Source organism: Grampus griseus, assembly GCF_964374135.1.
Source record: "Grampus griseus genome assembly, chromosome: 7".
NCBI classification, from domain to species: domain Eukaryota; kingdom Metazoa; phylum Chordata; class Mammalia; order Artiodactyla; family Delphinidae; genus Grampus; species Grampus griseus.
In genome coordinates this window covers 32,880,902-32,907,161 of record NC_139001.1, presented here as the reverse complement: position 1 = coordinate 32,907,161, position 26,260 = coordinate 32,880,902, and the positions used below count along the sequence as shown (strand labels likewise).

The following is a 26,260-nucleotide window of genomic DNA, read 5'->3' as shown; positions in this document are numbered from 1 at the left end:
GGTCATGGACAGGCAGTTTATAGCCTGAGAAGTGAGTATGTGGGCTACGGGTCCACCTTAAAAAATTTTTTTTGTCTTGATAAGAAGTCTCTAAGGTTATTTTAGAACTAGTGTTACTGAGTTCTTGCCCATAGTACAAGGACCTGTTTTCTCCACTAGACAAAAATACGAATGGCTGGTCCAGTTTTGTCTCAAATAATGATCGTGAGGATAAAATAAGGCCCTTTGAAAACTATGGCACTTAAAACTTTTAGGCAGCAGCATCTTTCCAAGGTATCAGGGAACTGTGAAGTAGCTGATTAAAATAAATTCTTGATTACTTGAGATACAGGAGATATAGCAGTAGCATTTGGTAACTGGACTTCATAGATATGATCTAAAACCGCATTCAAACCAGCAATTTTAATCTTTCTGAGATTTGGCTCTTTGTAGAGCTTAAAAAAAAAAAAAGACGAGGCGTAAAATGCCAGTAAGATTAATTAAATTTCTTTTCCTTTGAGCCCTGTCCAAACGTTCACGGAATTAGGACAGAACACAAAGATTAAGAAAAAAAAGCCAGAAAGAGACGCACGTACACGGACTGTGCCAGTCAATATTGAGGTAAGGAAGTGAGTTTTGGGGGAAAGACCTCAGACTTCCCTGGGGACCGCTTTGCTTCGGGACAATTCCCTTTGGCAATATTCCAGAATCTGAGTCCCCAGGGCTCCCCCCAGTGGGAAGGGGAAGATGCGCGTGGCCAGGCGCGCGCGTACGCGTGTACACTCACGTGTACACTCACACACGCGCGCGCGCACCCTACACATACACTCAGCCTGTTTCCTCCGCGCCTCCTCCCCCCGGGGGGCGGGTCTCTTTCTCTTTAAAGAGCAGAAGGTCTCCTCGCAAACCCAGGCTCTCTAAGGCCCCGGGGGCCCGGGGCCCGAGCTGCTTGCAGCCAATCGGCGCGGTGGAGCGGCTCGAGCGCGGCTGACGCTGCACCAATGGGCGCTCGCGGGGGGCGGGGGCAGTGGAGGAGACACTATTGTTGATGAGGAGGAGCGGCAGCGGCGGCGGCGGCTGCACCACCTCGTTGCTGCCGGTCGCGGCCCGGGCGCCCCCCGCACCCCGAACTCCGGCTTCGTCACCCGGTCGCGGGGGCCTTCCATCCGGTCTCGAGAATCCTCCCCTTGCAACCCAACAACAACAAAACCCCACGTCTCGCCCAGTCACCGGGGAGGGGGGGAACCATGTCCCAGCGGGTGAGGCGCAATGGGTCCCCCACGCCGGCCGGCTCCCTCGGGGGCGGTGCGGTCGCCACGGCCGGGGGATCCGGGAGCCGCCTGCAGCCCATGAGGGCGACGGTTCCGTTCCAGCTGAAGCAGCAGCAGCAGCAACATGGCAGCCCCACGCGGAGCAACGGCGGCGGCGGCGGCAACAACGGCGGCTGCTGTGGTGGCGCCTCAGGCCCCTCGGGCGGCGGCGGCAGCAGCGGGGCCCCGCGCACTGCCTCGCGCAGCACAAGCCCCACGCGGGGCGGCGGGAGTGCGGCCGCGCGCACCAGCCCCACGGTGGCCACGCAGACGAGCACGTCCTCGACGTCCACGCGAGGCACCAGCCCCACGCGCGGCGCCGCGCCCGGGGCCCGCGGGAGCCCCCCACGGCCGCAGCCCCCGCCGGCGCTGCTGGGCACCGTGTCGTCGCCTTCCTCGTCGCCCACCCACCTGTGGACAGGCGAGGTGAGCGCGGCCCCACCCGCAGCCCGCGTCCGGCACCGGAGGAGGTCCCCGGAGCAGAGCCGAAGCTCCCCGGAGAGGAGGAGCCCGAGCGCCCCTCTTTGCAAAGCAGGTACGTGCTGGGGGCCGCGCGAAGAGGGGAAGGCGACGGCGGGAAGGGGTCCCGGGCGCGCGCCGCTACCGCGCAGGGACTGCGGCGCTGCCGCGGAGCCGGGGTGGCCGGGGGGCGGGGCCGGGGCGGGGCCTGGGAGGTGCGGCCCAGCCTTGTCCGGGCCATCCCCGCGCCTCCTGCGCCGCTCCCTCCCCGGCCGTCTCATTCACGCCTCAGTCGGCCCTACGTTGGTGCCCGTCCCTGGAGGTGCAGCCGCTAACCTTGTGCTTGGCCTGATGTGTTAATGATAAACCTGGGTTTCTGGCCGCCCGCTGGTTACTGCTTACCCTCCCTTGGGGGTGAGGCTGAGTGGTTTGTCACTTCAGTGACATGGTTAATGTTAGTATGGCACATATCTGCTGCTAAGTATTTGTCTTTCACAGAACAGTTTCAGATTTGGGGGATTTGAGTGCACTAGCATAGCAGGTTTGGTTGGGGGTCCCTGAACAGACATGAGGCTCGGAGCATGTTAGCATTTACTAAGATTTGCTAAGTGGGTAGCAAGAAGTGAGAAGTAAGTTAAGCAAGATTCCTTTGGGGGGTTTATGGGCTTTGTATGAGGCTCTGGTGTATGTCTGTTACACTGATTTTGTTTAGGATGAAAACCATTTTTTTTTTAAAACAAGATCCAAGATTTGTCTCCCTGTTATTACTTTAGGGACCTAAAAATTGTTTTTCTCTAGACTTGGGAGCTTTTTTTGGGGAAAGTCCTGAATGGAGCTCTTGGGTTCCTTGGGAGTCATTCATAAAGAGGAACTCAAAAGAGGACTTCATATTGTGGAAATGGAAAGAGAAAAAATTTATCATCTGATTGCCTTCGTGTTAGAATCCACTGAAAAGAGAAATGGGTGGTTTTTAGCTTACGTATTAATACTGCCAGCGTATACCTTTGTCTTTCACTGTCTCGGGAATTTCTGTTAGAATCTTTAGGCAGAATGGCTGGATATTTCAGGAAACTTAGTACAGTACTTCCTAACGAAATAGAACAGATGAAGTGGTTTCAAGGGTTCATTCAAAAAATGCAGGGAGTGGGATGAGTCTTTTCTACTGTTTATTTTATCAAAGATTTTAGACAATGGATATTTTCTGGGAAGAGAATTGCCCTGAAGAATGATCAATAGTGTTTTCTGACTAGAAAAAGAATGCTGTTTTAAACCTTCTGAAAATGCAAAATGCTTTTTTTAAACTTTGTTAAAAGAACCCCCTCTTCCTCAAATAATAGCTATTGCTTACTGAGCTCCTCCTTATGGTGGATGATTTACCTACAGGATCTCATTTTAACTCTCACAGGAGGTTTTGAGAGGTGAAGTAACTAGTGGTGGAGTGGATATTAGGTACTCCAAAACCATGTCTTTTACATTATATCAAGGAGGTAGTAGCTTGATGTGTAAGATATAACCTGGGAAATACATAACATACCAAAGTGACATATGTGTTTAGGTTTTGAAGCAACTCTTAGAGGTATCTGGTGGACATAATTGCTTCAGTTTGCATTCAACCTTCTGGAGCTGACATTGTGTGGCAGGTGGAAGGGAAGGAGAGCTACTTAAGTGGGCAGTTAAGATGGAGGAAGGAAGTGGTGACCCCAGTCTGATAACAGAATCTGGCTACCCTCTCAACTATTTGACCTTTAAAGAAGCAGCAACCTGATGAAACCTGGGTTAAGTATTAGCAGTGTGTGGAGGAAGGTGCTCTTTTCTTCTCAACGCTAGAAGGGCTTTATTTGCTGGGATCTCGGACTCCTCCTGTGCCCACTCCTCATGTTTTCCAAAGCTTCTTTCCCTCAGATCTGTCATTCTATAGAGTATTCATGCTGTAAAATTGATTTTCTCATTAGCCCTCTCACTCCCCCCACCAAAAAAACCCCAGAAAAATAAAACCTCTTTTTTCTCCAGCGCAGCACTCTCACCTAGGTGTGAAAAGGGATACTGCCTGTTACTAAGTTATACTGAAGTGAATGTCTGATCGCTTCCTTCCCAGGAATGTGTTTTTGTTTCACTCTAGTGAACTTCCATGCAGAGTGGGACAAATGTTTTCTGATTTTGTCTTCATAGCACAAACTAGACCATTTGCTGTTTTTCTCAGACTCAATCTGGAAGAAAAGGAGAATCTTTTTAATTATGAGACTCCCTTTTAAACATTAAAAAACATTTTTTTCTTATTTTTTAATTGAAGTACAGTTGATTTACAAAGTTTCAGGTGTACAGCAGAGACTCCCTTTTTAAAATTTAAAACATTATTTTTTAAAATATTTATATTAAGTATTTATTTTTGGCTGCGTTGGGTCTTCATTGCTGCACTCGGGCTTTCTCTAGTTGCAGAGAGCGGGGGCTACTCTTTGTTGCCGTGCGCGGGCTTCTCATTGTGGTGGATTCTCTTGTTGCGGAGCATGGGCTCTAGGCATGCAGGCTTCTGTAGTTGTGGCTCGCGGGCTCAGTAGTTGTGGCTCGCAGGCTCTAGAGCGCAGGCTCAGTAGTTGTGGTGCATGGGCTGAGTTGCTCCGTGGCATGTGGGATCTTCCTGGACCAGGGCTCGAACCTGTGTCCCCTGTATTGGCAGGAGGATTCTTAATCACTGCGCCACCAGGGAAGCTCTGAGACTCCCTTTTTGACTGAAGGAGATTACTGCCAGTTTGCAGCCTCAATGAAATGTAGACATGCTTATTGGTAGAGAGCAAGGGCCTACCTTATGAAGTAAACCTCATGTAACTCAGATTCCAGGGTCCATCTGGATCAGGTTGTCAGCTTCTAGGTGTCTATAGGATGAATTGGATGCCCTAATCTTTGTTAGGAATCCAGTCTGAAAGTCCCCTATTTGAAGATCTCAGGATCTTTGAGGGGGTGTCCCTATTCAGTCAGCTCCCTACCCAGTTGCTTTATTTACCCAGGGTTACAGCTAATCATTAGCTAATAGAGAACTTCCTTCACTTGATTTATCACTTTTTGGAAGTAGTTTCAAGCCCAGTGAAAATAAGTGGCGTTTAGAAATGTTAGTAAATAGAATAAAAGGTGGAGGAGGGCAATACATTTTATCTTCTATGTGCTGGGTGCTTTACGTATGTTATATATTAAAATAGGATTATCATCCCATTTTGTAAAAGAGCACAGGGAGCCTGCCTAATATTACATAGGTGGTAAACGGCAGAGGGAGGGAGACGCAAGAGGGAAGAGATATGGGAACGTATGTATATGTATAACTGATTCACTTTGTTATAAAGCAGAAACTAACACACCATTGTAAAGCAATTATACTCCAATAAAGATGTTAAAAAAAAAAAACAGAAAACCCCCAGAGTATTCAATATAAGTTAATCCAAGCACCCATTCCTGACACGTATCTTAAAATTCCCACCTTCAGTGCCTGCCATCTCCACGGGAAGTGGTTTGTCGTTGTCGTTAGGAACTGAGATATGCTTAGAAAAGGTAACTAGGCAACGGTGTTAACTGTAGATAAAATGGTGAAGAAGACAAAGTTTTTATGCCTTCCCTCCTTTTACCTGACTTTGTCTTACTCTATACAGTGTCAAATAGATATATTACAAATAGGTGGCATAAAGAGGATAGGAGTATAGGCTTTGGGTAGACATTCTGGGTTTTAATACTGTGTTCCACCACTTAGAAGCCATGTCATGTGGGGAAGCGATTAACTTTCTAACCCTTAACTTTCTCATTTGTAAGGTGATAATGATATTTACTTCATATGGTGCTAAGGATTAAATGAAAGAAAATTGAGAAATACTCAGCACAGTACCTCAGTATAAAAGTTAGCTATTGTGTATCATACTAGTTTTGCTTCTAGTTTTAGTGGATGTAACATAAATTGCCAGTGTAGGCTTAGTTTTCATGGTCATATGAAATTTCGAGTTGCAAAGAACATCCAGAACTGTTTCTCAGCGTGTGGTCTGTGCCTTATCTGTACCAGATTCACTCAGGGTCTTTGTTAAAAATGCAAGTTCCCAGACCCTACTCCAGACCTTGAAAGTACCCCCCACACACACACCGTTGATTTTGCTGAACTCTAAATTTGAAAAACAGTCACTAGAAGCACTGAAAGGAAATAGTTTGAAAACTCCTCATTAGAGAAAAGGGCATTAGTACAGTGTGTATAAAAGTTATTTTTGCAGTGTGGCTGGCTGATAGGTAGATAGCAAGTTGTGTTTTTGCTAATTTTCCCCTTACTTTGATGTATTATGTTGTGTATGAATTTGGTTGTTTATTGAGGTGGGGGTGTGGCAAGAGCAGCAACAAGAGATGGATTTCTCTGGACTAATAATCAGGAAGTAGTATAACAGACCTTCAAATTTGCAGCATCTTAGACTTCTGCTTTCTAGTACTTTGTGAAGTACATAACTTTAAGAATTAGGTGTTTCTCTAACATTTGAAGGATTGCTGGTAACTTCACACAGTCAGGGGAATCCTTTTGGTTTATAGTATTTGTATTTTACAAACACTGAAGTTGAGGCAAGTAGAAACTTACTATTAATTCAGCATCTTGGCTAGTAGAGTTTGTATTGAATTAAGTTCAATTCTGTAAGCTTTGATTGAAGAATGTAAAAGAGAGAACTCCAGAGACTCACAAACCAGCCATGTAAGATAGGTTCATAAGTATATAATATGAGTACTTTGGGCTCATAGAGAAGTGAGTAATTCTGTGGGGAGTGGGTATAGAAGTTCTGTCAGAGGAGATGGCTTTTGCTTTGGGTTGGAAAGAGAGAAACAGAACTTTACAGCTGGATCATAGAAGTGTGAAAATATACATATCATATTCAGTCCTGTGTCTTAAAACGTAGAGTATAGGATGTTGGGGAGAAAAGAGAGCAAGCAGTCAAGAAAGAGAGTAGAAAGGTAAGTTTTCAGAATGGCCTTGAATAGAATATATGAATGTATCCCATGGATAATACCTCTGGAGCCAGATTGTCGGAGTTCAAATCTTGGCATTACTGCTTACTTAGTAGTAGCTATTTAACTTTAGGCAAATTCACTTCACCTGTAAAATGGGAATGCTGACTAATAGTACAGCTGACCCTTGAACAAAGCAGGTTTGAATTGCCCTGGTCCACTTATATGTGGATTTTTAAAAAATAAATAGTACAACAATATATATGATCCAAAGTTGGTTGAATCTGCACATGCGGAACTGTGGGACCAGATGGCTGAATCTAAAGTTATATGCGGATTTTCTACTATGCAGAGTCGGTGGCCTTAAACCCTCGTTGTTCAAGGGTCAACTATTAATATTTTACAATAGAGGATTGTTAGAAAGATAAAATCTTTGTAATCTCTTTGTGGGTGTAGGAAGGAATCTCTTGATATTAGCTATTTTCACATCATTTTTTTTTTTTTTTTTTTTGCGGTACGCGGGCCTCTCACTGTTGTGGCCTCTCCCATTGTGGAGCACAGGCTCCGGACACGCAGGCTCAGCGGCCATGGCTCACGGGCCCAGCCGCTCTGCGGCACGTGGGATCTTCCCGGACCGGGGCACGAACCCGTGTCCCCTGCATCGGCAGGCGGACTCTCAACCACTGCACCACCAGGGAAGCCCTCACATCATTTTTATCATCCTCATCATGCAAGAGTTGAGATATTAAAAGTTAATTTGTTATATTAGTGGTATTTATATTCTTGGAATGCATAGTGTTGATAAATATTTAGAATGAATAGGCTATGAATTTGACATGGAGAAGACTGTAGGATAGTAACTCACAACAGCATCGAGCACATGAATTTAAGTGCTATGGCAGTGGGAATGGCAAGGATAAAAGAGATTGAGGAGACCTGGATTCAGTACAGTAACCTGTTGGATGTAGGGACTGAGAAAGGAGGAGTTGAGGATAATAGTTGCTTATCTTAATTGAGATAAGCGACACAGTGAGGAATGCTGGTTTGGGAAGAGAACAGTGAGTCCAGTTCTGGACATACTTAGTTTGTGCTCTCAGGACATCCAGATAATTTTCTAAATTGTGGCAAGTATAGTTTTAGAACTTGGGGATACAGATTGGAGGCAGAAAATTGGCACTCATTTATTTCAGCTCAGTAAACATTCGTTTAACCCATACTTTATGCTAAGCATTTGCACGTGGGCGATACTTGAAATGACTAATCACTAGGATGGATAAGATGATAGGAGAATGCTGAGGATACAACTCTGGGAGAAAACAAGCATTTTAAGGGTAGAAAGAAAAGTCAATGAATAAGCCTGAGAATGTGGTGGTAGAATAGTGTTGAGAAAGCCAAAAGAAAGATTTGGATTTCAAGGAGGAGATGATAAAGATTTTCAGATTCTCTGAAGATAACAAGTATGCTGAGCCTGGAGAATAGACTTTGGAATTTGACATTTCGGTCCATTGCTGACCTTTGAGTAGCATGTTGGATGCACAAATCAGATTAAAGTGGTGGGTGAGGAAGTAGAGGTAATGATTATAAATTACTTTTTTGTTTTTAAGATTTTTTTTTGATGTGGATCATTTTTAAAGTCTTTATTGAATTTGTTACAATACTGCTTCTGTTTTATGTTTTGGTTTTTTGGCACGAGGCATGTGGGATCTTAGCTCCCCGACCAGGGATTGAACCCACACCCCCTGCACTGGAAGGTGAAGTCTTAACCACTGGACCGCCAGGGAGGTCCCTAAATTACTCTTATGGCGTATAAATTACCCATATGTCACTGTAAGGAAGGAATGTGACAAAACAGGATGAAGAATTGAGCTAAGTTCATTTGTTTATAGGATGGGGAGAACTTCAGCATGTTTTATAGGTTTGGGGAAAGGATTCACAGGAGAATGAACGATTGCAGATTCAAGAGAAGGAAATAATAGATGGAGCAAGGTCATGGAAAATGTGAGAGGCAGTGGAATCCAGCACATGGTGTAGTCAGGAAGTCTCAGAAACGACTAAGGTCACTTCTTTCTCTGAGGATGGAGAGGAGGTAAGGGTGGGTTAAGATAACTCAGCAATAGATAAGAGGGGAATTGAGAAAGTAAGCTACTTCCATCTCCAAACTACTTAAAGAAATAGCGTGTTTGTCAAATACTGTACTTTAAAATTTAAATTCTATTTTTATCAAAGTACATGTATGTAATTTAAAATGTCATATGGCACTAAACTTATAATCAAATAAAGTGTTTCCCTGCCACATCTCTCTCCACTCCCACTTTTTGCCTCCTAGAGACAGCCACTTTCACGTCTTAGTGGTTTCCTCTGTTGTTTACCTACATATTTCTAAATAACATACTGATATGATTCAGGATTTCCTTTTTTAAAATTAATTAATTAATTAATTTTTGGCTGCGTTGAGTCTTCGTTGCTGTGCGTGGGCTTTCTCTAGTTGCAGTGAGCGGGGGCTACTCTTTGTTGTGGTGCACGGGTATAAATACCCTCAAAGTTTTCTCTTGCTTTCTGCATTGTCCTCAGAGCCCTTTTTGTCTTGAACTTTGTCTTTCATGTTAGAACCTTTCCTTAGTTTTCTGTTAATATTTAAATAAGACACAAAATTGCTCATTAGGTTTTCAGTCTGTCTGGGTCAGGCTGGTAGACTGGAATATCTTAAAGTAGAACAAGGATGCTGGGTCTCTCAAATGTAGTTTTTTTTCCCTTCTCTTGGGCCAGTTTCCCCTGGGTAGAGTCCTACAATATCAGGCCTGAGGATATGTCTTGTGCCCTTAAATACAGAGCCTGTCTAGTTAATCTCTCTCACGCAGTTTCTCCCAATCTTTTTGCTCTGGAGAAACCCTTGGAATAATTTCCGTTTCTCAGGGAACCTCTGCATTAGTGATCAGTAAGTTGAGATATGATCAAGTAATAGTGCTGTTCTGAGTACAGACTGATTTCTCTGTGGATCTTTTTATTTGGCCAATTTATACGCTTATTCATTTTGTATAGTTTTCACCTCTACCCTTCTTGGACAAAAACATAGTTAAGCTTAGCTTACCTTTCTTGAAATTAATTCCTTTTTGTAGATTTTCTTTTATAACTCATAAGGCAACCACAGTATGTTGTGATTAAATAATTGGCTTAAGCCAAATGGGATTTAAGTTTTCTAAAGGTAGGCTCAGTAGATTTAATTTAAATAAAGTTAGTAAAGTTATTTTTTTACAGTGTGAAAATTTATTGGCAAGGTTGTACAGTCAAGCTACTAAAGCCATAAGCCATTGTTTAAGAGTTTGAAAAATTTCCTTGAGTAAATTGCCATGTCTCAAATATAGGTTTAGCAGAATTATTGTGCACATATGTTGATTTCTTGACCTCATTTGTACTCTGTACATAAAAATTGATATTTAAGAAATTTATCTCTTTAAGGTAAAACGTGTTCTTGGGTTGTGTGTGTGTGTTTTCTGTACATATAGTCAGTTCTGAGTTGAACTTGAAATAAGCACACCCACATTTCGTTTTCAAATGAAATGAAACCTTTCTTTCCTAGCTCTTGATGTTTGTTAAACAAAAAGTTTTTTATTCATATAAGAAGTTGAAAATGTAGCAAGTTATTCATTGCTTTCCTGTGAATGACAGGATACTTTTCTTTCCACAGAAGTCTGGGACTTGTATCAGGGCAGATCAGGAAATCTTAATTTGAGTTTATAATCGGACTGCATTTAGACTGGTACCGCTTAGACATCTGCTTTCAAAACTTCGTTGAAACCTCTTTTCTGCTGTTGCCTCCTTTCCTGTCTGTTGTCCTTGTGAGTTACACGTTTTTATTCCTTCAGTATTATTTTAAATTTATTTATTTTATTTATTTTTGGCTGTGTTGGGTCTTCGTTCCTGTGGGCGGGCTTTGTCTAGTAGTGGTGAGTGAGGGCTACTCTTCATTGTGGTACACAGGCTTCTCATCGCGGTGGCTTCTCTTGTTGCGGAGCACGGGCTCTAGGCGCGTGGGCTTCAGTAAATGTGGCATGCGGGCTCAGTAGCTGTGGCTCGCGGGCTCTAGAGCACAGGCTCAGAGCTGTGGCGCACGGGCTTAGTTGCTCCACAGCATGTGGGATCTTCCCGGACCAGGGCTCGAACCCGTGTCCCCTGCATTGGCAGGCGGATTCTTAACCACTGTGCCACCAGGGAAGCCCCAGTATTATTTTAATGGGAAGTCTTTGCTACTGTTTCTTATAAAGCTAGCATGCAGTCAAGGTGAAATTATCTATAGTTTATTAAAATAAAAATCTATATAGCATTTTTAACTGACCTATGCTTCTTTATGAGCTAGTGTAAAGTTCTTTCGGAAGTAAATTTAAATTTTGAGGGGAGTTCTTGCCCCCAAGGAGCTGATTCTGGAATTGTATGCTTTACAGTTTTCCTACCAGCATGTATTCCTCTTTCCTTCCTTCCCCTCTTTTCCTCCCCTTCCCCTGCCTCCCTTTCTTCCTGCCCTCCCTCCCTCTCTCCCTCTTCCTTCCTTCCTTCCTTCCTTTTTTTCTTTCTTCCCTTCCTCCCTTCCTCCTTTCTTTCTTTCTTTTTTTCTTTCCTTCTTTCTTTCTTTCTATGCAGGTAATATATGCACATGATAAAAATTATAAGTGGTAAAAGAAAATACAATATGCACTCTCCCCCTACTTGCCTTAAATTCGTTCTTCTCAGAGAAATCCAGTTAGCTGTTTCTTTTGCATTATTCCACATTTATTCTCTGTGCATACAAATGTATGCACATGTGACTTTACATATAGGTATATTATGGACCATATGTTATTTCTTCAGGCTTCTGTTTTGTTATTTAGATCATTTCCAGTCTTTTGCTGTTAAATAGTCCTGTGTTGAACATTCTTATTTATACTTCTTTGTGCATTTATAAATAAGCTTATCTGTAGGATCAGTTCTTAGAAATGAATTTCTTGGTCAAAGATGTACATTTTTCTTTCTATTGTAAAATATATTTCAGGAGTTGATATCAGTTCAGACTTTAATTCCAAGATCCTGTTTCTTTTTCCCTGTCTTCTTTTGGATTATTTTTTATATTTCATTTTATCTCTACTATTAGTTGTCAGTTACATCTTTTTTCATTATACTCTTGGTGTTTGTGCTACAGCAGCGCTTTCCAAAAGAACTTCCTGCAGTGATGGAAATGTTCTGTATCTGTGTTATCTAATAGTTCATGTTAGAACCTTATATTAATATACTTCCATTTCCCACCTCCCATCTTTTGTGCTGTTGTCCACTATTTTGCTTTTCTGTTATAAATTCCACAGTGCATTGTTATTCTTTTTACTTTAGATGGTTAATTATGTTTTAAAGCAATTAAGAATAAGAAAAACATCTTTTATCTTTATTCTCATTTTCACCACACTTAATTTCTTTGTATGAAATAGGGTGGTTGTAGTGTGAATGAAGAAAGGATTATTTGAGAAGCAAAGAATTAATAGGACTTGTTAACTGATTAGATTTGAGGGGTGAGGAAGATGAGAGAGCATAATTATGGCTGAGATTTTTGTGTGTGTGTGTGGTACGCGGGCCTCTCACTGCTGTGGCCCCTCCTGCCGCGGAGCACAGGCTCCAGACGTGCAGGCCCAGCGGCCATGGCTCACTGGGCCCAGCCGCTCCGCGGCATGTGGGATCTTCCTGGACCAGGGCACGAACCCGTGTCCCCTGCATCGGCAGGCGGACTCTCAACCACTGCACCACCAGGGAAGCCCATGGCTGAGATTTTGAACCTACCTGGGTGGTTGAGTTAATAATGTTGTTGTTATTACCTGGTTTCATAAATGCTGTTATATTCCATATGCATACATAGTAGGCCATGGACTCGGGGCATAATGCACTAAAATTTTTAACACTTCAGAAGTAACAAATAATAATAATATGGAAAACTTGGAAGATTAAAAAAAAGTCTTTTTTTTTCCTCCCTGTATATACCCTTCCAATTTACTATACTTAAAATTTTGTGATTGCTGGGGACTTCCCTGGCAGTCCAGTGGTTAAGACTTAGCCTTCCAACGCAGGGGGTGCGGGTTGGATCCCTGGTCAGGGAGCTAAGATCCCACATACCTTGAGGCCAGAAAACCAAAAGAAAACAGAAGCAATATTGTAACAAATTCAATAAAAACTTTAAAAATGGTCCACATCAAAAAAATCTTTTAAAAAATCTTAAAAAAAAATTTTTATAATTGTTATTTTACTTGCTGTTCTACTGGGATTTACTGAGATCTATCTGGTATTTTCTGGAAAACCATTTCGCATTAATTATGTTTTTCCATTGTGCATGTATACTGATATTTTTTAAAGGTAAGGACAAGTGATGTCTGTTTACATTATTTTAGAACCCATGCTCACTCTGTGCAGAGCAACTCAAAAGGCATTGAGAAGGCGTCCTGACCTTATGGACTTCAGAATTAGAGAGACAATATGGATTTTTGTAATATTCAAGGGTTAATAATAAAAATAAGAAAATATATAGTATTACTAAGAAGAGTAGTACTTAAGTGCAAAAGCCTGATATGGCCCTGTGGGACTCTGTCGAGATTCTGAGTGCTTTGTGTGCAGTCAGGAATTGCTAGGTGACTTGCAGGATAGACATTCTTCACTTCTCTAGAAAGCAGTTGCCATTAATGCTATCCCTAGGAATTCCTGGAAAGTCTACTGGAAATAGATTTAGTGTCACAGGAATGCTTTTATCCGACTTCAGAGATGTCTCCATTGTATAAGGAAGAATTAGGACCCACACCTTTGGACAATCTCCCTACCAATTAAACTCCCCCCCCAATATGTATTGCCTACCCAGTACCTCCCTTGTAATTAAATGTGTCACTGTCTCCCCTCAGTTGGGGTAAAATGCAAGATTTAAATGAGACCCAATAAAAACATTGTTCAGATGAATGAATGGATGGCTGTGAAGCCTTGTCACAGTTAGACTTCATACCTTTTCTTTAGTTTTATCAATTCAGTGTGTATGACAGAGTACATCATTGTTTTCATTTGTATTTCCTTACATATTTCCTGGGGTCATAGAGAGTATTTAAGATAATATATTTAATTACCTCATATAGTAGCCATGTAATACAATTTAATAAGAAATAATAGCTCTTATTAATAACAGGGTTGAATATTCTTTTTATTTATTTATTTATTTTTGGCCACGCTGTGTGGCTTGTGGGATCTTAGTTCCCTGACCAGGGTTGAACCTGGGCCACGGCAGTGAAAACACCTAGTCTTAACCACTGGACTGCCAGGTTATTCCTGAATATTCTTTTTAAATGCTTGTTCACTCTTTATGTGACGTATGTTAATTCTGTTTGTATCTGTTGACTCACCATTTTACTCACTGAGGATGTAATTAACTTTTTTAGCTCTTACTGTTTTTAAAAGGTTTGCCTTATTTGGGCAGGTGTGTGGGGTGTCAGGTTTATTGAGGTATAATTTACATACACTAAAATTTATCCTTTTCAATATACTGTTTTTTTTAAAATTTTTATTTTATTTTTAATTGAAGTATAGTTGATTTACACTGCTGTGCCAATCTCTGCTGTACAGCAAAGTGACTCAGTTATACATATATAGACATTCTTACGATATACTGTTGTATGAATTTTGACAAAGAGCACAAAGAGCACAGTTGTATAATCACAACCACCATCAAGGTATAGAACATTTCTATCACCCATAAAGTTTTCTCATGCTTTTTTTTTTTTTTTTTTTGTGGTACGCGGGCCTCTCACTGTTGTGGCCTCTCCCGTTGCGGAGCACAGGCTCCGGACGCGCAGGCTCAGCGGCCATGGCTCACGGGCCCAGCCGCTCCGCGGCATGTGGGATCTTCCTGGACCGGGGCACGAACCTGTGTCCCCTGCATCCGCAGGCGGACTCTCAACCACTGCGTCACCACGGAGGCCCCTCATGCTTTTTAAAGTCATTCCCCTCAGGGGTTGCTAGGCCATAGCCACCACTGATTTGTTTATGGTTCCTTTAAGTTTTACTTTTTTCAGAATATCATGTAAGTGAGATGTATAGGACTTAGCCTCTTTAGTCTGGCTCCAGTTGCTTAGCATAATGCATTTGAGATTCATTCATGTTGTTGAATGTATCAGTAGTTCACTACTTTTATTTCTGAGTAGTATTCCATAATATAGCGGTACCCCAGTTTGTTTATTCATTCACCAGTTGAAGAATATTTGGGGATTTGCATTCCTGATATTGGAAATCTGTATCTTCACTATTTTCCTTAGACAGTCTGACTAGAGGTGTATGATTTTTATACATCTTATCCCAGAATCAGCTTTTGGTTTAATTTACATTGTTGTATTTCTGTTTCATTGATTGCTGTTCCTGTCTTTATTATTTTCTTTGTTCCACTTGCTTTGAGTTTAGTTTGCTCTTTTTCTGGTTTCTCGGACAGAAGTTTAAATTATTGATTTGACCTTTTCTAATAGAAGCATTTAATGCTGTATATCTTTCTCTAAGCAGTTGTTTAGCTTCATCCCACAAAATTTAATGTGTTTTATTTTCATTTTAATTCATTCAAGATATTTTCTAGTTTCCCGGAGACTTCTTCTTTGACTTGTGGGTTATTTAGAAGGATTTTGTTCAATTTCTAAGTATTTGAGTGTTTCCAGATAGCTTTCTTTTATTGATTTTTAGTTTGATTCCACGTCAGAGAACATACTTTCTGTGAGTTCATTTCTTTTAAATTTGTTAAGGTTAATCCCTGGATATGGTCTACCCTGACAAATGGTTCATGTGCCGGGTGGAGAGTTCCATAAATGTCAGTTAGATAAATTTGATTGATAGTGGTTTTTAGGTCTTCTATATTCTTGCTGATTCTCTATTTGTTTTATCAATTACTGAAGGAGGAGTGCTGCATTCTCCAAATATCAGAGTGGGTTTTTCTTTCATTCCTGTTAGCTTTTGCTTTGTGTATTTTGAAGTTTTTGTTTGTTTTTTATAAATTTATTTATTTATTTATCTTTTTTTGGCTGCTTTGGGTCTTCGTTGCTGCGCATGGGCTTTCTCTAGTTGCTGTGAGCAGGGGGCTGCTTTTCATTGCAGTGCCTTCTCTTGTTGAGGAGCACAGGCTCTAGGCACGTGGGCTCAGTAGTCGTGGCTTGCAGGCTCTAGAGCCCAGGCTCAGTAGTTGTGGCGCATGGGCTTATTTGCTCTGTGGCATGTGGGATCTTCCCGGACCAGGGCTCGAACCTGTGTCCCCTGCATTGGCAGGCAGATTCTTAACCACTGCACTACCAGGGAAGTCCCTGTTTTTGTTTTTAATGTGCAGGACCATTTAAGAATTATGTCTTTTGGAATTGACCCTTTCATCATTATGCATTTTCTTTTGGCTTAGGTAATTTTCTTTGTTCTGAAGTCCACTTTGATTAGTGTTTGGAATAGTGGCTGGTGAGGAGATAACGGATATGTAGTGAAGTGGACATCTGGCATGGCTCAGCCACAGGATAGTGGATAAGGTTATAGAATAATAGTAAGGAAGATAGTAGTAATGTTAGAAGTAAAACCACTTTCAAAGCAGCATACATATGCCTGGTCAAAACAACTAGGTTCTAAAACTTTTCTTGAGAAGCACCTGTCACATCAGTGGGCAGAACTACCCTACACGCATAAACTTTGGTTTATCTAGAATGTAAACATTTAGGAAGCACAATTTAAAAAAAAAATCTGTTTTATCTTTCTAAAGAGAGATGAGTAATAGTAATTCTCTTCTGACATAAGGATTTATTTAAAAGAATGTTATAATGTGTAGTATAGAGCAGTGAATTTTGGATCTGATTTTCATTATTTTTCTGTATCAGCAAAGAGAAAGGAAAGGAAGTAATACTTGAATTCATGCACCATGCATTGGATGCATGCCTCAAAATTAGGCTGTATTTGTTCCCATTTCATAAATGAGGATACTCAGGCCCAGGAAGTTAAGTAATGTAGTGTTTTAAAGAGTTACTAAGTGTGGGATTTCGACTAATGGATATTTAGTTTTGAGGCCTCTGTTTTATAAATCTTGTCACAGTATTATGTAATATTACTTACATATTTGGCCAACACTGAGTACCTATTATGAATAGGTATCATACAAACCTGGATGGTTTGAAAGAACACAAAAATAAAGCACAATATATACTAGATGTTCCTCCCTTCTTGCTTCTAGTTGGAGGAGTATCAAGTAGAGCCTTTAAGACTGCCTAGTATAGGATTGCCTTTAGTCTTAAGGGAAGGATAGAGAATAAATGCACTGATAAATCAGTGGATGGAGTGATCTGGGAAAATTGGTTAGAACAGGTTGGAAAAAAGGGCATTTTAAGTAGAAATATTTTTCAGCCTTTTAAACTCACATCTTGATTTGGTAAACACAAATATTATGCTGTGATGTTGTTAGAAATTTCAAAGCAAACATAGTTTAAAAAATAGAGCAGTGGTGATTCTAGGAGAAAAAAATTGTAATTCCTAAAAAACGCATACTTTTCTATATCAATCATGTAATATCAGTGTACATGGGTCTGCTTACTTGCCAGTAGGCTTGCCAATCCCACATAGTGTGGAATCTGAGTTTTTTTTATTTATGGAAACCTGATTTTATTGTCAGAAGTACAATAAAAAATATGAGCTTTGTAAAATAACTTATCAAGAGAGGATAAAGTTTGCTTTTTTTTTTTTTTTTTTTTTTTTTTGTGGTACACGGGCCTCTCAGTGTCGTGGTCTCTCCCATTGCGGAGCACAGGCCCCAGATAAGCAGGCTCAGCGGCCATGGCTCACGGGCCCAGCCACTCCACGGCATGTGGGATATTCCTGGACCGGGACCTGGACCCTGCATCGGCAGGCGGACTCCCAACCACTGCGCCACCAGGGAAGCCCTGGCAGGAGGATTCTTAACCACTGGGCCACCAGGGAAGCCCAAAGTTTGCTTATTTTTTGGGCAGCAAACTAGAAGACATTTCCCCCTGAAATTCTCCAGATTGTTTTTTTTTTTTATAGCATATGCAAAGTTATGCAGCCATAACCATTATATAATTGCAGGACATTTTCATCACCCCAAGAGGAACATCTTTTTTTTTTTTAATTTAATTTTGGCTGCGTTGGGTCTTCATTGCTGCACACGGACTTTCTCTAGTTGTGGTGAGCAGGGGCTACTCTTCGATGAAGTGCCTTCTCTTGTTGCTACTCTTTGTTGCTGAGTGTGGGCTTCTCATTGCAGTGGCTTCTCTTGTTGCAGAGCACAGGCTCTAGGCGTGCAGGCTTCAGTACTTGTGGCGTGTGGGCTCAGTAGTTGCGGCGCACGAGCTTTAGGACACGTGGGCTTGATAGTTGTGGCTCGCGGGCTCTAGAGCTCAGGCTCAGTAGTTGTGGCGCATAGGCTTAGTTGCTCCACAGCATGTGGGATCTTCCTGTACCAGGGCTCAAACCCTTGTCCCCTGCATTGGCAGGTGGATTCGTAACCACTGCGCCACCAGGGAAGTCCCCTCCAGATTGTTTTTTCAAAATTACTTTGTTAACTGAGTCAAGCTTAAATTATAAAAACTATCCTCGGAGATATTTTGGCCAAGAGGGAACGTAACTAAAGAAATGTTCCTCACATTGTTTCAAATGGAATTTTCAGACATGTCATTGTAAAAGTATTTCCTTAAATCATCCTTCAGAAAAAATACCAGGTGAGTATTGCTTTTTTTCTTTGAAATCCTTATTTTTGAGTGTTTTATTGGGTCAAAAATGAAGAAATATTAAAGCACCAATTTGATTTATCCAGTTTTTGGATTTTTCCTTTGTTTGCTTGAGGTAGGGTTTTTCTAGACTCTTGGGTTGTAAATGACAACCCAGCTTAAACTAAGTAGAATGACATTTGAATTGGTGAAATTCTGAATAACCAAGATCTTGGATAGGTCTGTCCAAGGATGAAATGCTTTCAGGATAGATTCTCAAAATCCTTTAATTTTTCATTTGTGTCTATCTGTTAGTTTCATTCTGTCCTTCTGTCTCAAATCAGTAGGCCTTTATTGAATACCTATTATGTGCTAGACATGATTTTAGTTGCTGGAGAAACAGGTGATGAAATAAGACAAACTTAAGTCTGTGTCCTCAAGGAGCATTCTTTCTAGTCAGGGACTTGTTCTACATAGCAGGGAACAAGGCTGGAGACCATTACAGACTTTATTTTCATCTGCAAGATCCATGAGGCAAGAGGGCTTTTTCCTCCACCAACTCCAGCTAGAAAAATTCCAGGGAAGGACTGTGTTAGGTTGTGTGCCCATTCTAGAATCAGTTACTGCACCCAGAAGGATGAGATATTGTTATTAACTAAGCCTGGGTCATTTACACACAGTATTCAGGAACCAGTCTGTTACCGAAAGAAGGGAAGGGATGTGTAAAGACAGGCAAAGATAGTAGCTCTTCCTTGGTGTTTGTATTTTGAAGTTTGATTTCTTGTATTCAATGCTTCAAGTAAACTTAGCACATATGCCAATGCTTTACTAATTTTGAAAACTTAAAAATGTTGGTCTTTCTCCTCATTTCTAAATCTAAGGTAATTGTGATCTTCAGTTTGATATGTGAAGAGCCAGACAAATAATTTAATGTATTGCTTCCCACATAATTTACCATATTGTTAGGAAAGTTGTAGTCTTCTAGATTATAAAGACATAGTTTTGAAAGTTAATGTTGCATGGTGTTTTAGTTTGGGTTTCTCCATAAGAAGATCCAGCAACAAGGATTTGTTTGTTTGAATCTAGGAAGGGGTGTTGAGGAAGTAGTGAAGAGACAGGGAAGGGACAAGAGCCAATAAGAATGCATTAATAAGGAGAATACCACAGTGGGCAACTGGAACTCAATCCTGCTAAGCACTTCTGATAGATCATGTAGAACATACCTCAGGATTGTCTCATTGAGGGGATAAGGAAGCTGGGGTATTTATCCACCACCTCTTGTCCCTCAGTGGTTGAAGGTTTTAGGGATGTTAACTTCTAGCCACTTCTGCTTGGCCTGCTGCCTAGTTGAGTGTGCTCCTTCAGTTAGAGAAAGCTCTTAGGCAGAGAGGGACAGATACTTGAGAACTGTCCAGAGAGCTGTCCATAGAAACTGCAAGTGCTCTCCATAGTGGCTGTGAATGGATATAGGTAGTGCATTGATAGATTCAGGTATAAATGGTGAGAGATATTGTATATCTTTAAAATAGGTGAGTTTTTCCTTTGATTTTTCACCAAAATTCCCATGTAGTGCTAGAACAACATACGTACCTACACTTACCTCCCACCCCAGTTCAGTTCATTTGCTCTACATTATGATAGTTAACAGTGTCTGCTGAAATACAGCCCAGAAATTTTAGTGACGTAACAAAGGTTTATCATGGCCAGTGTAGCTTTGGTGGCTTTCCGGCAGAGCTTTCCTCCAATGACTCAGAGACCCAAGCTGAAATTCCACTGTCTCAGAGTACTTTCCACTATGTGGATAGGAGAAAGCTTCTTACTGTCAGCTTTGAACATGTCACTTCAATCATAGCGCATGGCCAGAACCAGTTACCTGGCTGCAGCTTAACTAGAAGGAAGGCACTGTCTCTGACTCATCTGGCAATGAAGAATTTTCACTCAGCTGTCAAGGTTTCATTTATTTTAATGGTGGTCTCTGAGACCCATAAATCACATTTCTTCTTCCTTAATTGTATATTGAGCATATGCAGTTAACTGCTGTTTCCTTTATTGATGGATATATCACAGACAGTAAAAATAAAGAGCAGTTATTTAGTTATTCACAAAATTGAAGATTGTTACCTTAACATTAATTTGGTATCCAGCAAAGAAATGCAGCAGAATTTCTTAATTTCCTCTTTAACTAAAGTTTTGGCACCACTTGGTATATGTTTTCAAAAGGGTTGTTCCAGTGGGTAATTTACTCTATATGAACAAATGGTAGCAGAGTGTAGGATGGGATGGTGGGAGGGAGAAGCTGAAGGCAGACTAGATTGATGCAGTTGTCAAAGCAAGAAGTGATGAAACCTGAAATTAGGATGGTAGTAATGGGTATGGAAAGGAAGGAGTGATGAGAAAGGTATTGTCCTGGTGAATCTTACAGTTTTTGTTTGAGAGGGTTTACAGGAGAGGAAAAGGTTAAGTGATTTTGGGAAGCCAATAGGGCTTCTACCTCAGGGCTTTTTCAGAAGTTGCTCTTTTCTCCAGCTGGGTCACTCCTCAGATACTCTTTCCTGTCTCCTGTTGTCTGTTCAAGGTCCAAAGTCAAATGTCACCCGGCCAGAAAGGCCTTCCCTAACTTCTGTATAAAGTGGCAACCTCATACAGCTCGCTCCCCAGCTCCTTTGCCCTGCTTTTCCCCTATTATTAGCACCTAACATATGTTGGTTTTATGGTCTCACTTCCCCTATTAGAATATAAATTTTCCAGTAGCAGGGACCTTTCTCTGTAATAGCTATTCAATAAATGTTTATTTACTTCTTTTTTTACATCTTTATTGGAGTATAATTGCCTTACAATGGTGTGTTAGTTTCTGCTTTATAACAAAGTGAATCAGTTATGCAGATACATATGTTCCCATATCTCTTCCCTCTTGCGTCTCCCTCCCTCCCACCCTCCCTATCCCACCCCTCCAGGCGGTCACGAAGCACCGAGCTGATCTCCCTGTGCTATGCGGCTGCTTCCCACTAGCTATCTACCTTACGTTTGGTAGTGTATATATATGTCCATGCCTTTCTCTCGCTTTGTCACAGCTTACCCTTCCCCCTCTCCATATCCTCAAGTCCATTCTCTAGTAGGTGTGTGTCTTTATTCCTGTCTTACCCCTAGGTTCTTCATGACATTTTTTTTCTTAAATTCCATATATATGTGTTAGCATATGGTATTTGTCTTTCTCTTTCTGACTTACTTCACTCTGTATGACAGACTCTAGGTCTATCCACCTCATTGCAAATAGCTCAATTTCCTTTCTTTTTATGGCTGAGTAATATTCCATTGTATATATGTGCCACATCTTCTTTATCCATTCATCCGATGATCGACACTTAGGTTGTTTCCATCTCCGGGCTATTGTAAATAGAGCTGTAATGAACATTTTGGTACATGACCCTTTTTCCATTATGGTTTTCTCAGGGTATATGCCCAGTAGTGGGATTGCTGGGTCATATGGTAGTTCTATCTGTAGTTTTTTAAGGAACCTCCATACTGTTCTCCATAGTGGCTGTATCAATTTACATTCCCACCAACAGTGCAAGAGGATTCCCTTTTCTCCACACCCCCTCCAGCATTTATTGTTTCTAGATTTTTTGATGATGGCCATTCTGACTGGTGTGAGATGATATCCCATTGTACTTTTGATTTGCATTTCTCTAATGATTAATGATGTTGAGCATTCTTTCATGTGTTTGTTGGCAGTCTGTATAACTTCTTTGGAGAAATGTCTATTTAGATCTTCTGCCCATTTTTGGATTGGGCTGTTTGTTTTTTTGTTATTGAGCTGCATGAGCTGCTTATAAATTTTGGAGATTAATCCTTTGTCAGTTGCTTCATTTGCAGATATTTTCTCCCATTCTGAGGGTTGTCTTTTGGTCTTGTTCATGGTTTCCTTTGCTGTGCAAAAGCTTTTAAGTTTCATTAGGTCCCATTTGTTTATTTTTGTTTTTATTTCCATTTCTCTAGGAGGTGGGTCAATAAGGATCTTGCTGTGATTTATGTCATAGAGTGTTCTGCCTATGTTTTCCACTAAGAGTTTGATAGTTTCTGGCCTTACATTTAGGTCTTCAATCCATTTTGAGCTTATTTTTGTGTATGGTGTTAGGGAGTGATCTAATCTCATACTTTTACATGTACCTGTCCAGTTTTCCCAGCACCACTTATTGAAAAGGCTGTCCTTTCTCCACTGTACATTCCTGCCTCCTTTATCAAAGATAAGGTGACCATATGTGCGTGGGTTTATCTCTGGGCTTTCTATCCTGTTCCATTGATCTATCTTTCTGCTTTTGTGCCAGTACCATACTGTCTTGATTACTGTAGCTTTGTAGTATAGTCTGAAGTCAGGGAGCCTGATTCCTCCAGCTCCGTTTTTCGTTCTCAAGATTGCTTTGGCTATTCGGGGTCTTTTGTGTTTCCATACAAATTGTGAAATTTTTTGTTCTAGTTCTGTGAAAAATGCCAGTGGTAGTTTGATAGGGATTGCATTGAATCTGTAGATTGCTTTGGGTAGTAGAGTCATTTTCACAATGTTGATTCTTCCAGTCCAAGAACATGGTATATCTCTCCATCTATTTGTATCATCTTTAATTTCTTTCATCAGTGTCTTATAATTTTCTGCATACAGGTCTTTTATCTATTTAGGTAGGTTTATTCCTAGATATTTTTTTCTTTTTGTTGCAGTGGTAAATGGGAGTGTTTTCTTGATTTCCCTATCAGATTTTTCATCATTAGTGTATAGAAATGCCAGAGATTTCTGTGCATTAATTTTGTATCCTGCTACTTTACCAAATTCATTGATTAGCTCTAGTAGTTTTCTGGTAGCATCTTTAGGATTCTCTATGTATAATATCATGTCATCTGCAAACAGTGACAGCTTTACTTCTTCTTTTCCTATTTGGATTCCTTTTATTTCCTTTTCTTCTCTGATTGCTGTGGCTAAAACTTCCAAAACTATGTTGAATAAGAGTGGTGAGAGTGGGCAACCTTGTCTTGTTCCTGATCTTATTGGAAATGCTTTCAGTTTTTCGCCATTGAGGACGATGTTGGCTGTGGCTTTGTCATATACGGCCTTTATTATGTTGAGGAAAGTTCCCTCTATGCCTACTTTCTGCAGGGTTTTTATCATAAATGGGTGTTGAATTTTGTTGAAAGCTTTCCCTGCATCTGTTGACATGATCATATGGTTTTTCGCCTTCTATTTGTTAATATGGTGTGTCACGTTGATTGATTTTTGTATATTGAAGAATCCTTGCATTCCTGGAATAAACCCCACTTGATCATGGTGTATGATCCTTTTAATGTGCTGTTGGATTCTATTTGCTAGTATTTTGTTGAGGATTTTTGCATCTATGTTCATCAGTGATATTGGCCTGTAGTTTTCTTTCTTTGTGATGTCCTTGTCTGGTTTTGGTATCAAGGTGATGGTGGCCTCTTAGAATGAGTTTGGGAGTGTTCCTCCCTCTGCTATATTTTGGAAGTTTGAGAAGGATAGATGTTAGCTCTTCTCTAAATGTTTGATAGAATTCACCTGTGAAGCCATCTGGTCCTGGGCTTTTGTTTGTTGGAAGATTTTTAATCACAGTTTCAATTTCAGTGCTTGTGATTGGTCTGTTCCTATTTTCTATTTCTTCCTGATTAAGTCTTGGCAGGTTGTGCATTTCTAAGAATTTGTCCATTTCTTCCAGATTGTCCATTTTATTGGCATAGAGTTGCTTGTAGTAATCTCTCATGATCTTTTGTATTTCTGCAGTGTCAGTTGTTACTTCTTCTTTTTCATTTCTAATTCTATTGATTTGGGTCTTCTCCCTTTTTTTCTTGATGAGTCTGGCTAATGTTTTATCAATTTTGTTTATCTTCTCAAAGAACCAGCTTTTAGTTTTATTGATCTTTGCTATTGTTTCCTTCATTTCTTTTTCACTTACTTCTGATCTGATCTTTATGATTTCTTTCATTCTGCTTACTTTGGGGTTTTTTTGTCCTTCTTTCTCTAATTGCTTTAGGTGCAAGGTTAGGTTGTTTATTCGAGATGTTTCCTGTTTCTTAAGGTAGGATTGTATTGCTATAAACTTCCCTCTTTGAACTGCTTTTGCTGCATACCATAGGTTTTGGGTCGTCATGTCTCCATTGTCATTTGTTTTTTAGGTATTTTTTGATTTCCTCTTTGATTTCTTCAGTGATCACTTCATTATTAAGTAGGGTATTGTTTAGCCTCCATGTGTTTGTATTTTTTATAGATCTTTACCTGTAATTGAAATCTAGTCTTACAGTGTTGTGGTCGGAAAAGATACTTGACACAATTTCAGTTTTCTTAAATTTACCAAGGCTTGATTTGTGACCCAAGATATGATCTATCCTGGAGAATGTTCCATGAGCACTTGACAAAAATGTGTCTTCTGTTGTTTTTGGATGGAATGTCCTATAAATATCAATTAAGTCCGTCTTGTTTAATGTATCATTTAAGGCTTGTGTTTCCTTATTTATTTTCATTTTGGATGATCTGTCCATTGGTGAAAGTGGGGTGTTAAAGTCCCCTACTATGTTTGTGCGACTGTCGATTTCCCCTCTTATGGCTGTTAGTATTTGCCTTATGTATTGAGGTGCTCCTATGTTGGGTGCATAAATATTTACAATTGTTATATCTTCTTCTTGGATTGATCCCTTGATCATTATGTAGTGTCCTTCTTTGTCTCTTCTAATTGTCTTTATTTTAAAGTCTATTTTTTCTGATATGAGAATTGCTACTCCAGCTTTCTTTTGATTTCCATTTGCATGGAATATCTTTTTCCATCCCCTCACTTTCAGTCTGTATGTGTCCCTAGGTCTGAAGTGGGTCTCTTGTGGACAGCATATATACGGGTCTTGATTTTGTATCCATTCAGCCAGTCTATGTCTTTTGGTTGGAGCATTTAATCCATTTACATTTAAGGTAATTATTAATATGTATGTTCCTATTACCATTTTCTTAATTGTTTTGGGTTCCTTATTGTAGGTCTTTTCCTTCTCTTGTGTTTCTTGCCTAGAGAAGTTCCTTTAGCATTTGTTGTAAAGCTGGTTTAGTGGTGTTGAACTCTCTCAGCTTTTGCTTGTCTGTAAAGTTTTAATTTCTCCATCAAATTTGAATGAGATCCTTGCTGGGTAGAGTAATCTTGGTTGTAGGTTTTGCTCCTTCATCACTTTAAATATGTCCTGCCAGTCCCTTCTGGCTTGAAGAGTTTCTGCTGAAAGAAAGATGAGCTGTTAACATTATGGGGATTCCCTTGTGTGTTATTTGTTGTTTTTCCCTTGCTGCTTTTTTTTTTTTTTTCCGGTACGCGGGCTTCTCACTGTTGTGTCCTCTCCTGTTGCGGAGCAAAGGCTCCGGATGCGCAGGCCCAGCGGCCATGGCTCACGGGCTTAATCGCTCCACCGCATGTGGGATCTTCCCAGACCGGGGCACGAACCCGTGTCCCCTGCATCGGCAGGCGGACTCTCAACCACTGCGCCACGAGGGAAGCCCTCCCTTGCTGCTTTTAATATGTTTTCTTTGTATTTAATTTTTGACAGTTTGATTAATATGTGTCTTGGCATGTTTCTCCTTGGATTTACCCTGTATGGGACTCTCTGTGCTTCCCGGACTTGATTAACTATTTCCTTTCCCATATTAGGGAAGTTTTCAACTATAATCTCTTCAAATATTTTCTCAGTCCTTTTCTTTTTCTCTTCTTCTTCTGGAACCCCTATAATTTGAATGTTGGTGCGTTTAATGTTGTCCCAGACGTCTCTGAGACTGTCCTCAGTTCTTTTCATTCTTTTTTCTTTATTCTGGTCTGCAGTAGCTATTTC

At 40.7% G+C, this 26,260-nt stretch overlaps 1 protein-coding gene across 1 annotated transcript in view; it reads left to right on the top strand.

The window, feature by feature from the left end:
* Positions 1-1,211: 1,211 nt before the first annotated feature.
* FAM117B (family with sequence similarity 117 member B) overlaps positions 1,212-26,260 on the top strand; it is a gene marked incomplete at its 3' end in the record, with an annotated part of 85,995 nt that continues 60,946 nt past the window's right edge. Inside the window, exon 1 of the mRNA XM_082658554.1 lies at positions 1,212-1,824. Within this exon, the coding sequence (XP_082514680.1) occupies positions 1,227-1,824 (598 nt within the window). The 5' untranslated portion in view covers positions 1,212-1,226. The remainder of the gene's footprint in view (positions 1,825-26,260) is intronic.